This window comes from Dama dama, chromosome 4 (genome assembly GCF_033118175.1).
Source record: "Dama dama isolate Ldn47 chromosome 4, ASM3311817v1, whole genome shotgun sequence".
NCBI lineage: Eukaryota > Metazoa > Chordata > Mammalia > Artiodactyla > Cervidae > Dama > Dama dama.
Genome location: NC_083684.1, coordinates 50,224,711 through 50,240,738, shown reverse-complemented (window position 1 = coordinate 50,240,738; position 16,028 = coordinate 50,224,711). Strand labels below are relative to the sequence as shown.

Below are 16,028 nucleotides of genomic sequence, written 5' to 3'. Positions count from 1 at the left end.
CACCTTCTTGGTTAGATTTATTACTAAATATCTTATTCTTGTAGGTATGGTTGTAAAATACAAGGAGCTTCCTAACTTTTTTGGGGGGTTGTTCATTGCTGTTCTATAGATACACTAATGATTCTGGGGTGTTAGTTTTCCCTGCAAGTTTGCTGAATTCATTTATTAGCTTTATCATTCTTTGGGATTTTCAAAGTATAGGATCATGTCATCTGCCAAAAAAAAAAAAAAAGATCATTTTACAACTTCCTTTCCACTTTAGATGACTTTTTTTCCCCCTTGTCTTATAGCTCTGGGTAGAACGTCAAGTACAGTGCTTAATAGCAACTGTGAAAGCAGGTCTCCTTCCTTGTGTTTTTCTGATCTTAGGGGGAAAGCTTTCAGTCTTTCACCTTTGAGTATGATTTTAGCTGTAGGTTTTTCACAAATAACTTTATCATGTTGAGGAAATTTTCCTCTATTTTGAGTTTTCTGAGCATTTTCATCATGAAAGGTTATTGGGTTTTCCAGATGTCTTCTCTACATAAATCATGATGAGTAAGTGGGTTTTTTCCATTCATTTTATTAATGGGAAGGATTACATTGATTAATTTTCTTATGTTGAACCACCCTTGCATTGCTGAGGTAAATTCTGCTTGCTCATGGTGAGTAAACCTTTTAATATGCTGTTGGATTTAATTTGCTAATATTTTGTTGAGATTTTTGCATCTGTATTCATAAAGGATATTCATTTGTAATTATCTTTCCCTGTGATGTCTTTATCTGTCTTTGGTAACAGAACAATACTGGCCTCAGAACAAGTTAAGGAGTGTTTCCCCTCTTCAGTTTGTTTTCTTTTTTTTTTTTTTTTTTTAAGTTTGAGAAGGACTGGTGTTAATTCTTCATTAAAAGCTTGGTAGAATTCACTGGTGTAGCAGTCTGGTTGAAAAGTTTCTTTGTCAGGATGTTTTTGATTATGATTCAATCTCTTTACTTCTTATAGGTCTGTGGAAATCTTGTATTTCTTCTTGAGTCAGTTTAATTTCTTTTCCAAGGAATTTTTCCATTTTTGTTATTTACCTAGTATGTTGGTATATAATTGTTCATATTTTGTCCTGTAATTCTTTTTATCTCTGTGAGGTTGGTGGTAATAACTCCGTTTTCATTTCTGATTTTAGTTATTTGTGTTTTCTCTTTGTCAGTTTTGGTAAAGGTTTATCAATTTTGTTAAACTTTTCAAAGAGCCAACATTTGGTTTTGTTGGTTTTCTCTATTGTTTTTCTACTTTCTATTTGGTTTATCTCCACCCTATTTTTTTTGTTATTTTCTTCCTTCTGTAGCTTTTGGTCTAGTTTGTCTTTCTTATAGTTCCTGGAGGCAGAAGTTAGGTTATTGATTTTTGATTGCTTTTTTATGTAGGCGATTACTGCTACACATTTCCCTCCTAGTACTGTTTTTCCTCTGTACCTTAAATATTGGTATATTGTGTTTTCATTTTCATTAGTCTTTAAGTATTTTCTGATTTAATTTCTGGTTTCTTCTTTGACCCATGGATTGTTGTCTTAGTCCATTCAAACTGCCGTACAAAATGCAAAAGATTGGGTAGCTTATAAGCAAATTTATTTTTCACAGTTCTTGAGGCTGAAAGCCTGAGATCAGGGTGCCAGCATTGTCAGCCTCTCTTTCTGGTTGCAGACTTCTCAATGAGTCCTCTTGTGGCAAAATGGGCTAGAGAGTTCTGTTGTTGTTGTTGTTCAGTCACTGCATTGTTGCAGCACACCAGGCTCCCTTGTCCTTCGCTAACTTCCGCAGTTTGCTCAAATTCATGTCCATTGAGTTGATGATGTCATCCAATCATCTCATCTTCTGCTACCCCCTTCTCCTCCTGGCCTCAATCTTTTGCAGCATCTGGGTCTTTTCCAGTGAGTCAGTTCTATGCATCAGGTGGCCAAAGAATTGAAACTTCAGCTTCAGCATCAGTCCTTCCAATGAATATTCAGGGTTGATTTCCTTTAGGACTGACTGATTTGACATCCTTGCTGCCCAAGGGACTCTCAAGAGTCTTTTCCAGCACCCCAGTTTGAAAGTATCAGTTCTTTAGTGCTCAGCCTGCTTTATGGTCCAACTCTTCATACATAACTACTGGAAAAACGATAGCTTTGATTATATGGACCTTTGTTGGCAAAGTAACATCTTTGCTTTTTAATACACTATGTTTGCCATAGCTTTTCTTCCAAGGAGCAAGCATTTTTTAATTTCATGGCTGTAGTCACCATCTGCAGTGATTTTGGAGCCTAAGAAAATAAAGCCTGTCACTGTTTCCATTGTTTCCCCATCTATTTGCCATGGAGTGATGGGACCAGATGCCATGATCTTAGTTTTTTGAATGTTGAGTTTTAAGCCAGCTTTTTCTCTCTCCTCTTTCATTTTCATCAGGCTTCCCTGGTGGTTCAGATAGTAAAGAATTTGTCTGCAATGCAGGAGACCCAGGTTCGATCCCTGGGTTGGGAAGATCCCCTGGAGAAGGATACGGCAACCCACTCCAGTATATTTGCCTGGAAAATTTCATGAACAGCGGATTCTGGTGGAGTACAGTCTATGGGGTTGCAAAGAGTTGGACACGACTTGGCGACTAACACACTTCACTTTCATCAAGAGGCTCTTTAGTTCCTCTTCACTTTCTGCCATTAGGCAGCCTCTTGATGCTGCAAAGTCCTTAGCATACAGTGCAGGTATACAGTGCGCTATATACACAGCCATGAAACTAACTGCTGCTGCTAACAGTGTTGTTTGTTACCATTGTATTTTTTCCCGGTTAATCTCTATGCCAGAGCTTACTTTCTGTGTCTCTCAAGCCACACAACTTTGTCATTGTCTTTCATCAGTGAAATCATAGACATTTCTTTTCTCTAACATAACTGCATCCTGTTTAAAAGACAGTGTGTGACTCTCCTTTGGTGTCCAACACAAAGCTAGCCTCCCACAAAGTGCTGTGATGTGTGCCTTGGTTCTCTCAGGATCTTTATGAATGACTGCACAAGCATCTCTAGCAACATCTGACTAGCCCAAGGTTATTGAAGCTACTCTCACTTTTCAGGCATCAGTGATCTTCAATAACATGGAAGGTCCATCTAGTCAAAGTTATGGTTTTTCCAGCAGTCATGTATGGATGTGACAGGTGGATCATAAACCTGAGCGCCAAAGAGTTGATGCTTTTGAACTGTGGTGTTGGAGAAGACTCTTGAGAGTCCCTTGGACTACAAGGAGATCAAACCTGTCCATCCTAAAGGAAATCAGTTGAAAATACTCATTGGAAGGACTGATGCTGAAGCTGAAGCTTGAATACTTTCGCCACCTGATGCAAAGAATTGACTCATTGGAAAAGACCCTGGTGCTGGGAAAGACTAAAGGCAGGAGAAGGGGATGACAGAGGATGAGATGATTGGATGGCATCACTGACTTGATGGACATGAGTTTGAGCAAGCTCTGGGAGTTGGAGTTGATGATGGACAAGAAAGCCTGGTGTGCTGCAGTCCATGGGGTCACAGTCAGACATGACTGAGCTGAACTGAACTGAACCTCCATTCGGGAACAGTAAGGGCAGTTGCACTCAACCCAGAGGACCCTGTACTGGAGAGGTCATGCTCAAGTCCTTTAGGCTTCTGGTTTCACTAGGTAAAGCCTCACTCTCCTTCATACAGGGATCTGAAGCCTCCTTCATTCTGCTCTTTCTCCAAAACACATGTGTAGTATACCCTCCCACCTACCTGTAGCCATGCTGTATTCTTGTCTCCTCAGAGTATTTTGGATAATAAATACATTCTCCTGCAAGATGGTTCAAGTACCAAAGGGGGATTTGTTGGAAGGAAATGGGAGTGTCTTGTGAAAGCCACCAAAAGGTGAATCAATAAGTAGGTTAAGTGACAAGTGATTATGAAAACTCACTACAAGATGCGACATTTGAGACCAGAATGATACAGTGGTGTGAAGAAAATGATGAAATCAATAGCTAATATTTATTTAAATGCTTTTGAGGTACCAAGCATTTTATACTACTTAACCTACTTAATCTTTATCATAATCCTGAGATATGATTTTACAGAGAAAATAATTTTACAGATGGTACAGCAAGGTAAATTGTCCAAGGTTGTACAAAGTCAATATACACACAACTTGGATTTATACCCAGGTAACATGACTGCAGAGCCTGTGCTGTTCATACACACACACTTTTGAGCTCTTAAGTTGTATGGAACACGTCTTATTTACCTTGACTGCAGTAGCTGCTCAAGAAATGGTTGAGTAAGACTGAGCACGATTTTCCACTAGTGAAATTATAACATCAGTACGATCTCAACTCAATCTTATTCTAACAAGGTATAATACTTTTATTACTTTCTTAAAAACTTCGCTATCTTTAAGTCTCTGGCTTTCTTTTCCTTGTTCAGTATCACTGTGAAGGCACTTTAAGAATTGCAAAACATTATGATGTGTATGCTCATGCTTTTTAAATGAAAAAGTATGAGTATCTGGATGAATCTTATAACAAGGTAACAAGATGGCATGAAACTGTATGTAGTGAAAACAAAATCTGGGCGATTAAAGGACTGGTTCATCTTTTTGGCATCAGTGCCTGGGAGGATAGAGGGCAGAGCATGGGAGAAATAAAAAGCTACTGCCACTATCTTACAACTAAATATACATATAGGGGCCAGTCCATCCATAATTATAAATGTTCTTATCCTTGTTTGATACCATCCTGTGCTCCTTTAATTATAAATCTCTCAAAGATCCTTCAACATTCCATAGAATGTAAAAATAAATCTTATAACTAAATGAGGCAATATAAATCTCTGCTTAATATTAAAAATCCCATTCCAAACCCACTATATCTGCTGAGAATTGATATGGAATGTGACTTCACCTATTGGCTTTCCATTAAAGTAGCACATACCAGAGTAAGAGAGTATTTTATAAAAAGTTGGAAACCCTATCATTCATCTGACACCAGAATTGTATCAATGATATAATATCCTTTCTTAAAATTTGTTACTTGCAACTATCAAATGCCATAGAGAATAAAATCTGAAACATAAACTACATTTAACTGCCTTTTATTTGCAACAGTGTCTGTAAAATCCCAATCACTGATCTGTATAACCTCTCTAGTCAAAAGATAAGAAATTGTGGAGCCAGTAAGGCTACTCTGTTTAGAATATTTGAAGGCACCCCGCTTAGAATCTATATTTATCTGTCAAGCTTCAGTGTAAAAAACAAAAATGCTCTTAAATATTTATTTCAAGAAGCTATGGTACAGGATACTAGTGCCATCAAAATTGGTGAACAGGCGGCAGAATTTGTGGGAATGGCTCTGGACTATTCAATTCCAACCCTCCATAACAATGATCAAGGGATGGAGAAATGACTGATACTTTATTAGTATTGCTGCCAGCAGTAATAATACCTCAAAGCCACAAAACTAGAACTGCTGCTGCTGCTGCTGCTGCTAAGTCACTTCAGTCGTGTCCAACTCTGTGTGACCCCATAGATGGCAGCCCACCAGGCTCCACCGTCCCTGGGATTCTCCAGGCAAGAACACTGGAGTGGGTTGCCATTTCCTTCTCCAATGCATGAAAGTGAAAAGTGAAAGTGAAGTCGCTCAGTCGTGTCCGACTCTTCGAGACCCCATGGACTGCAGCCCGCCAGACTCCTCCGTCCATGGGATTTTCCAGGCAAGAGTACTGGAGAAACTAGAACTAGACACTACATAATGGATTTCAGCTACATCAAACATGATAGAACTTGCTGGTCTGCTTTGCCTAGAATGATTCTTGAGTGTGCATGTGCCTTACCTACAGCTGTCCTTTATCTGTGAGGGACTGGCTCCAGGACCAACATACTCCCTCACTTGCACAGATACCAAAACCTGCAGGTGCTCCAGGTCCCTTAAATAAAATGGCATAGTTGCTGTAACCTAGGCACATCCTCCTGTATACTTTAAAATCATCACCTAATATGATGTATTCCCTGAGCCACTACAAAAGCCAGTACAATGTAAATAGTTGTAAATGTAATGTAAATGATATGTAAATAATTGCCTACAGCTGGTAAGTCCAAGTTTTCTTTTTAGAACTTTCCAGATGAAAACTTTTCAAAAAACACATTTCCAACTGTGAGTGGTTGAATCTACAGATGCAGAATATGCAGTTATGGAGGGTCACTGTAATTAGGACTCATTCTTTAGGATTTGGACTAAAAAGCACATACACTCTGCTATAATCCCTCAGTGTATGTAATTTCTTGGTTGGGTTCTCACAGCACTTGTAAAAATTAAAATGCATCATTTAAGCCAAGAGGAGATGGACTGTATATTAACCTCACCAAACTAGTGACATTCTTAGTACAGAGGTCAGGCCACTTTTTTCTAGGTTTGCTGGTCTGCCACTAATGGCTATACAGCAAAGCTGATCCTCATTCATCAAGAGGAAAATAGTGTAAAACTCTTAAGAAATATCAGTGTCTCAAAGGAGTTCAACATATACAAAACCACTTTATTAGAGATGAAAAATTTTATTCTTACCACTTTTTACTTCTATTGCAACTTTCATTTATTACATTTATTGGATTCACTGAGTGACTATTTATCTTCACATGCCCATTAGCTAATTTTTATGTAAGACCTGGAGTAAAATGCATGCTGCTACTTTATGGTATGCATGTTGATTTATGCTTGTTTGCTCTCCTGTAGAACTGCTTACAAATTAGCATCATTGCAAAGAAAGACTTACACATACTTCCTACATCCTTCAGGTGGTTCTAGCATTAATCTTCTGATGCCTGCAAGCTTAGTGAACACTTTGCTATATTGCTTACATAAACTTTCTCTTCAGTGTGAGTTCTCTAATGTAGAGAATGATGTATTTTAATTGAAGGACTTACCACAATTTCTATATTCATATTGCTTCTCTCCTGTATGTGTGTAATGTTTCTTAAGAGATTCATGTTTGCCTAATGTCTTTCCCAACTTGTTACATGTAAAGGGTTTTCCTCCAGTGTGGATTTACTTATGTCAACTAAGGGATTAATGCTGGCTAAAGTCTTTCCCACACTTATTGCCTTCATAGTCTCTCTACAGTGTGAATTGTGATAAACAATAAGGCTTATATCATTGCTAGAGACTTTCCCATATTCATTACATTCTTAACAATTTTCTCCAGTATAGATTTTCTGATCTTGAATCCAGGAAGATCTACAGCTACAGTATAGTATGATGAACACTGCCTTTATGCAGTTTCTCTATTATGTGATCTTTCATACACATAGTGATTCACATGGCCTAAAGACTTTTCCATACTTATTGTACTACTGGGTTTCTCTCCATTATGTACTCGCTGATGGGCAGTAAGATTTGAGCCTTTGCTAAATGCCTTCCCACATTCATTACATTTATATGGCTTTTCTCCAGTATGAATTCTCTGATGTACAGTAAGGTTTGAACTACAGCTAAAGGTCTTTCCACATTTAATGCATTCATAGGGTTTCTCTCCAGTATGAATTCTGTGATGTTGAAACAGAGATGACCTGTGACTGAAGGCTTTCCCACATATACTGCATTCATAAGGTTTCAATCTAGTGTGGTTTCTCAAATGCATATTCAGTGATTCGGGTTGGTTGAAGGATTTCCCACATTTTTGACATTCAAAGGGCTTTTCTTCAGTATGAATACTCTGATGCTGAATAAGAAATGAGAGGCTGCTAAAGACTTTCAGACATTTGTTACATTCAAATTGTTTCTCAATAGCATGAATTCTTTGATGTCGAGTAAGGTGTGAGCTACAGCAAAAGGCTTTTCCACATTCTCTACATTCATAAGGTTTCTCTCCAGTATGAATTTTCTGATGGTGAATGAGAGATGACCTGTGAATGAATGCCTTCCCACATATTCGACATTCATATAGTTTTTCTTGAGTATGAATTCTCAGATGTTCAATGAGATGTGAAACACGACTAAACGCCTTTCCACAGTTCATACATTCATATGGTTTCTCTCCAGTGTGAGTGCTTTGATGATTGGTAAGTGATGAGACATGGCTAAAGGCTTTCCCACATTCAATACATTTGTAAGGTTTCTCTCCACTGTGGCTTATTTGATGTCGAGTAAGGGATGAGCCATGGCTAAAAGTCTTCCCACATTCATGACATTCATAGGGTTTCTCTCCTGTATGAATTCTCCAATGCCGATTAAGGATTGATTGTTTGCCAAAGGCTTTCCCACATTCACTGCATGTATAGATTTTCTCTCTATTCAAAGTCTGGTGAAGGGTAAGAGATTTGCTTTGGCTGAAGGCTGCTACACTTTCATTAGAATTCAAAAGTTTCTTTCCATCATTGATATTCTCATTTTTTATAACTGAATTTGGTGGTAAGCTCTTCTTAAGTATATCACGTTTATGTGACTTCCCTTCAGCAGAAATTCTCTGTGGTTCAGAAAAAACAGACTTTAAATGGAAGATGCTTTTACACGCATTAAATTTGTAAACACTTTCCCCAGTAGGACTTTCTCTTAAGGTGAGGGTAACTGGTCTGAAATGCTCTACTTGATTTTCATACTTCCCCTCCAACTTCTTGATATAATACAAGTCCTTGTTAAAATTTGAAAATTCAAGATTCTGTTGTATAGTTTTTTCCTTTATTACCATTTGGGGTAAATCTTCATCATAAATATCCTCCTTCATTGATAATTCTTTGTTTTCCCATCTTGATTTACAATCTGTAATATATCAAAAGAGCAAATCTGCTTTATCTTAACTTCTTGAAAAGAAACTTCTATGGCAGAAACAGGAGAACTAGATAAAAAATAGTCATTCCCCACAGTGCCAAGAAAACACATAACTCTCACAACTCTCATATATTCAATGATTTCTGATCAAAGTTACAGTGGAGCACACAGAATACAAACAGCTCACAGAGGCAGGAACAGAGTGTAATAAGGGAAATGAATTAATACATAGACAGTCTGTGGGGGAAAAAAAGGAAACTATCAGAAAGAAAATGCAAAAGGCATTCTGGATCCCAAGCCAACATTTTGTGTCTATACTTACATGAACGACTACATTTTATCTCACACAGCCTTGGTTCTCCAAACTTTGATTAATCTCAATTTGCTGTCAGATTAGTACGCTTAATATGGAGAATGTACAGCACTGCACTAAATAGCTACAATGACAACAAAATAATGTAAATACTCTTTATGGCTCAGAAAGATTTAAGCTTTGTGAGTTTATGTAGGATCTGTGTGAACTCATAATATTTACTGACAGAAAATACTGTTCTTAGAAACTTTCTTATATATCCCTTACTTCCTTTAACACTTATGTTCACTCTTGATCTCTGAAGTTCTGCCTCAGGGGTAAAGTGGTTTTCCATTTAGTTGACAGCTTTTTTAGCCTAAAACCATTTGTATATTTTTCCTTATGTGGACATATAATAATTTGCCTTATTTCACTTCAAATAAATAACAATTTGGATTATAATGATGGCAAAACCCTCCACTTTTGATCAGATAAGTAATACAGAAAGATAATTTAGGATAGAGGAATTGTCATTTAGAAATCTAAGCATCCCTCAATTTTGTTACATCTGGAATCTCTAATAACAGTATCCCTAAAATATACTAAAAATGCCTCTATACTTTACACAAGCATCTTTAAACAAAGACCTCTGACTCCTGATTTACTACGACTTACCTGGAAACATATCTTTTGACAGCTTTTCCTCCACCATCCAAGGTTCTTTGCCATCCTCCAATAAAGCAATCACATATGGCTTAGGTATGGAAAGACCTGCTTGCAAGAAAAATATTAGAAAAAAACACTGTTTAAGTTGTGGTCTTCATGGAGAGACCATCACCATAAAAGGGACCAAAGAAAGATCTGAAGGATGTTCACTGAAATGCGATGATAAGCTTCAGGCAGGACACAACAAAACTATACATGTACTTGGGACTGTGAAACAAAAATTCAGCCATTTACTAAAGAGGATCTCTAGCAATTCACAGTGGCAGGTGGACGATCTCCTTCATTGAGGGGGAGGAAGAGATATGCTTACCTAGGGATACCAGGTTCTCATAATTCTGGACCATCACATCTTTGTATAAATTCCTCTGAGTAGAACTGAGCCATTTCCACTCTTCGTGAGAGAAGTCTATGGCCACATCACTAAATGTCACCTGAAACAGCAAACACGTTTAGGTTCAACCATAGTCCAGGCCTCTTCTGTCGCTGATTAAAGGGTAAAATTACCCTGGTATGGAAGAAAGGGATAAAGATTCCAGCAGTTGTCACATGATCAAGAATCTGATCTAAGTAATAATTGGATAACTATGTGCTTGGCACTGTTATACAATAAAGTTAAGAGACAAATACAAGAACTCTGCTTCAGGAGAGTAGGGAACAGAATTTTAAAATTTTTAAAATTCAGCATTCAACATTTGACAGTATTTAGTCAAGTGATTAGTTTTGTTTTTCATAGCTTATGTGCCAAGTAATAAAACATGAATTGAGTTTTAAAAAAACAACCCAACAGGCTCAAAAGAAGACATCTTTATATTAAAGATAAACACATAATCATATACATAATCAGTTTATAAACAAAAAGCAAAAATATTTATGGTACATAATTAACCCTTATAATCTATAATTAAAATAATTTGAGACTCTTGGGCAAAAGGACTGAAGGATGGTTTCATACCATAGGTAGTCCTTGAATAGAACCTTAAAGGAAAAGCAAAGAAAAAATAAGACACATCCTAAGGAAAATATCCTAAGAAAACAGATTTCTTCCCAACAGTACTCATTCATGGTATTATTTAAAATGGAAAAATTTTAGAAAAAGTTTAAATGTTCAATCATAACTTATTGGCTAGTCAAATTAAACTATGTGAAAAAAATGTATACATTTGTTGTTGTTTAGCTCCTAAGTTGTGTCCAACCCTTTTGTGACTCCCATGGACTGCAGTCCCCCCAGGCTCCTCTGTCCAAGGGCTTTCCTTTTTTTTCTTGTCCAAGGCAAGAATATGGAGTGGATTGGATTTCCTTCAGGGCATTTAAAATGTCATTATTACGACCTTTCACTGGTGAAACAGACATTGTTTGGCTACTGTAAATTTTTCATTCCAACTATAGATTCCATACTATATTACTTCATTTGGATGTTTTACGCATGTTTTCACCAGTGATACTGGTCTTTGGTTTTAAAGAGAGAATTTACCTTTGTCTGGTGTTGAGGAAATTAAAAATCAATCAAATCTACCAAGCAGAAAATCCTCTCTATAGTGTAAAAAGAGAACAGTTTTATTACTGAAAAAGCATTAAACCAGACTGTAATGCACTTCATAATAATAACTAATAACTAATGAGACTGCAAGGACAGAAAGAAATCTCACCCTTTTATAAAATCAGTCAGATACAATCCATTACAGGGTTGCACAGAGTTGGACATGACTAAAATAACTTAGCATGCATGCACAAGGGCCTTGGAGACATCACTTTGCAATTGCAGGTGAATTTAGGATGAACTGTTGCAACACATAGTTCATCCTAAATTCACCTGGCAATTGGGGTAGTCCTCTGTGTTAGGTGCCTTTACTCCAAAGAAAAAATTTTAAACTCATTTTTATGACAAGCAGGTAGTTAGAACCTGGAGCCCGAGTCTAGGCTAAACTCCCATACAGATAGGGAGACAGAGGTGCATCTTCTTTCATGTTTTCATTTCAAACGGATGTCTCCAAGGCCCTTGCACATGCATGCTAAGTCGCTTCAGTCGTGTCCAACTCTGTGCAACCTTATGGACCACAGCCTGCCAGGCTACTCTATCCATGGGAGTCTCCAGGCAAGAATACTGGAGTGGGTTGTCATGCCCTCCTCCCAGGGGATTTTCCCAACTCAGGAATCAAACCCATATTTCTTATGTCTCCTGCACTGGCAGGCAGGTTGTTTACCACTAGTGCCACCAGTGCCCTTGAGAAAGACTTTAATGCTCTGTAAAACTGGCAGAGGCTTATTTAGCTTTGAAAAGATTTATAAACATTTTAAAGGGACAGGGGAAAGGATACAGAATTACATATTTTTCTCAAGGAAACACTCTTAAGAAAAGGAAAGGGGAGAAGGTCTCCCTTTGGCACCAGGGAAAATTATTTTTCCCATCTGTATTTACTCTTAGCCAGGTATGAGGGTTATACTAGCCTTATCACATGAACTGAAAAGTTCATCCTGTTTTCCACAGTGATCTTTAAAATGATCAGCTTTTACAGATCTCACCTGATAAGCCAAACTGAAAAGTCAACACTATATTAAATGAATAAAACACCATGTTTTACTCCACCAATGCAAAGACATTTCATATTTTAAGTTTTGATATTAATCAATATCATAATAGTCCAGAGAAGAAACCCCACATACTCTAACATATTCTTTGATCTTTATTTAAATCAAAGTTTCTCAGTCTTGGCACTACTGACATTTTAAGCTGAACAACTCTTTGCTGTGGGGGCTGTCCTGAGAATTTTAAGATGTTTAATAACATTCCTAGCCTTGACCCTTCAGATACTAGTAGAAACTCCCCCTAACACTCCCTACCCCCGTTTTAACAGCTGAAAATATCTCTAGACATTATCAAATGTCTCTTATGAATGGGATTAAGGGGAACAAAGTCAACCCTGTTTGAAAACCACTGTTGCACAAAATTTTTGCATTTCCTTGAAAGACTCTTTTAGGCCTCTCTACCTATACTCAAGGTGTTCTCTCAGTTTGGTATAACTTTACTTCCACCTCTGCCTCCCTGGTATTATGGGCCACCTAGACAACTCCAGCCAGGGATGCTTCAACTCTCTCTTCCCCTTCAGTGTCCCAGCAGCCTGGGATGCTAACTCACCTCTATTGCTAGAATTTAGATATTAAATAAATATCTTAATTTTTATGATGTTACTTTTCTACCAGTCCTGTATTGTTCAATACAGTAGCCACTGTATTTGGCTATAAAATTTAATTAAAATTAAATTTAAATAAAATAAAAAGCTCAGTTCTTTAGTCACTTCAGTTATAATTCAAGTGCTTAACGGTCATAAGGGGCTGGTGGCTGCCACATTAGACAGGACACAAATAGGATACTTCCCCCACTATAGAAAGTTCTCTTTGACAGTACTGTACAGACAGTACTGAACAGTTATTTGTTAAGTGTTTAGAAAATAAATCAATGAATGATTTTGGCAATTAGTTCACTTTAGCTTTTACCTAAATAAAAAAAAAAAAAGACTTCTTTCAATTCTAATCATCTAACATTCCCAAGAAATAGACTCTGCCCAACATGCATATCTGCCACTCATACCTTCTCCTATACTGGTTTCACTTCCACTCCATGATTCTTTCCCATCATTTTCTCATCACTCCTTCATTAAACAACTGTTTACCAAGTATCTGGCTATACCAGATACTTGGCCACTAAAGAAAACCGTCAACAAAAAAAATATCCTTTCCAGTAGAAGGAGATAAACAATGAGCATATGCATACAGTAAACACATAGTGTATCAGCTAGTGAGTGATGTGTGTGCATGCATGCTCAGTCGTGTCTGATTCTTTGAGACCCTATGGACTATAGCCCACTAGGCTCCTCTGTCCATGGGATTTCCCAGGCAAGAACACTGGAGTGGGCTGCCATTTCCTCCTCCAGGGGATCTTCCCGACCCAGGGGTTGAATTGTGAATCCTCTGTCTCCTGCATTGGCAGGTGGGTTGTTTACCGCTGGGCCATCAGGAGAGTGCTATGAAAAACAACACAATGATGGAGGAGTAGAAGTGATAGTCGAGAGAAAGTGATTACAATTTTACATAGGTGTTCAGGGAAGTTTTACTGAGAAAGTAACTACAGAGCAAAGACACAAAGGAGGTCAGAATGCAAGCTTGTATATATCTAGGTAAAGAATACTCCTTGCAGATGGTACAGCAACTTCTAAGGTCTGGAGGCAGGTAGCCAGTGTGGCTGGAACTCCCAGAGAACAAAGAAAGAGATGGAAGATGAAATCAGGGAAGTAATAAGACAGCCTAACTGTGCAAAGTTTTTTGTCACTACACAATTCTGACTTCTGAGTTAGGGCCACCAAAGAGTTATAAGCTGAGGAATGACAGGATTTTATATAACAAGAGGATCACTGTGACAGCTGTATTGAGAAGACTGAAGAGGGTCAAGGGCAGAAGCAGGAAATCCAGCAAGGTGACTACTGCAATAACCTAAGTGGCTTGGACCAGGGAGGCAGTGGTAGTGGCAGTGATGTGGTAACCAATGGTCAGATTGTGTAGATATACTATGGATATTTTAGATCTAACTAGAGTGTCTGAATGTGAATTATAAAAGAAAGGGAGGTCTCAAGGATGACTCCAAACATCTCTTGACTTGAATAACTGAAAAGACTGACATATACCATTAATAGAGACCACATGATACAGCTTAAACAATCATAAAGCAAATACCTAAAATTCCAAACTTGAATTCTGAATCATAATTTTTAAAAAGTTTTGCTCAAGACTCTTCAGAGGCTTCTAGCAGAAAACTGATAGAAAAGAGGAGCACTGAGAGAAAATACTTTGGAGTTTTGCAGGCTCCATGCTTTGTTTTAATGAAAGGAATCAAAGATCCAATCCCTAAGTGAACTTTGCGAGGTGGGAACTGGTACGAGAGACAAAGCAAACACTTAAGAGTCCTGATAAGTAGGTGTTTTAGGAAGATTTGGGGACAAATCAACTTACCTGAAACATGACTCTGCAATTTCCAGTAGTCGACACAGTCCTCTTTCCAGGTTCTCTTCTTATAGAAGGGCAGTGCCTGAAAAGGCAGATCAAAACAGGAAAAAGCAATCATGACAAATCAGGCGTATCTCGCAGCTCTGGACACACCTACATGAGGATCCCATTGGGAATCACTTTCTAGGGTTCCAACCTTTCCCTGAATTAACAATGTGTTTCTTGGCAAGAGGTAACCAGGTGGCATCTATGTGTACATCAACTATCATATATACACGAGAGTGTGAGTGTGTGTGTGTATGTGTGTGTATGTGCGCGCTCAGTCGTGTCCAATTCTTTGGGACCCCATGGACTGTAGCCCGCCAGGTTCCTCTATGTAAATATTCAGGCAAGAATACTGGAGCAGGTTGCCATTTCCTTCTCCAGGGGATCTTCCCTACCCAGGGATCAACGGGGGGTCTTCTGCATCTCCTGCACTGGCAGGTGGATTCTTTACCAATGAGCCACCTGGGGAGCCCATATATAAGTGACTGACTCATAAAACAACAGTAATAATAATGTTAAATAAAAGCTCTTTCGATCTTTACCACTATGCATGGTGGGCATTCACATTATTCCAGATTTCTTTTTTAAATAAACGATGAGAAAAACTGAAACTTGGCAACACTGAAGCAATTTGTTTAAGGTCTATACAATGAATTTCTTTTTTCTTTCAGTGCGTATAACGCACACTCGCTCTCCCATTTACTTTTTTACAACAGCTCTTAGAGGTAAGCGCCATCCTTACTCCCCTTTTACAAAGCAGGACAGAGGCCCAGAGGAGCCAGGGGCCTGCCTGGGCTCATACCGCTGGGTAGACGCTGGGACCTGAGAGGTTATGGCGGCCGTGCCCAGCGTCGGCCACCCTCCCCGCACCACTTGCCTGACCCCTCAACAGACCCCCCACCAGCACCGAAGCCGTCCACTGCGGGCACCTCCGCGTACCTGACGCACCGTGTAGCTGTAGCGAACAAAGGCCGCTTGCCTCGCCGGAACTGCGGTGCCCAGAGTCCTCCGCGATTCCAGGACCGAGAACACCAATGCTGCGTCGGAGACAAACGCCAGGCAGCCCCAGGCGGAGCCCCGGGCCGGACGGCACTTCTCAGACTCCTCCGCTCCACGGAGAAAAGTTGCCGGTGAGTCGCACGGTTGCCTTCCGGAAAACCACACTTCCCAGGAGGCTCAGCGGCCGCGCGATCTCGGAGAACCGCGAGACCA

General features: G+C 38.8%; 1 protein-coding gene across 4 annotated transcripts; it reads right to left on the bottom strand.

Moving 5' to 3' along the window:
• Window positions 1-4,962: 4,962 nt before the first annotated feature.
• ZNF181 (zinc finger protein 181) lies at window positions 4,963-15,967 on the bottom strand. Of its 4 annotated transcripts, none has more exons than XM_061138991.1 (5): window positions 15,765-15,967; window positions 14,778-14,853; window positions 10,087-10,207; window positions 9,726-9,824; window positions 4,964-8,749 (listed from the first exon to the last, which is right to left on the bottom strand). In XM_061138991.1, the coding sequence occupies exons 2-5, from the start codon at window positions 14,784-14,786 to the stop codon at window positions 7,263-7,265; spliced, it is 1,716 nt and encodes a 571-aa protein (XP_060994974.1). In that variant the 5' UTR covers window positions 14,787-14,853; window positions 15,765-15,967; the 3' UTR covers window positions 4,964-7,262. The 4 variants fall into 4 exon arrangements, with proteins under 4 accessions (XP_060994976.1, XP_060994974.1, XP_060994973.1 ...); XM_061138990.1 differs by having other exon boundaries at window positions 4,965-8,749; window positions 15,756-15,967; XM_061138992.1 differs by having other exon boundaries at window positions 4,966-8,749; window positions 9,726-9,821; window positions 15,756-15,967.
• Between the last annotated feature and the right edge of the window lie 61 nt (window positions 15,968-16,028).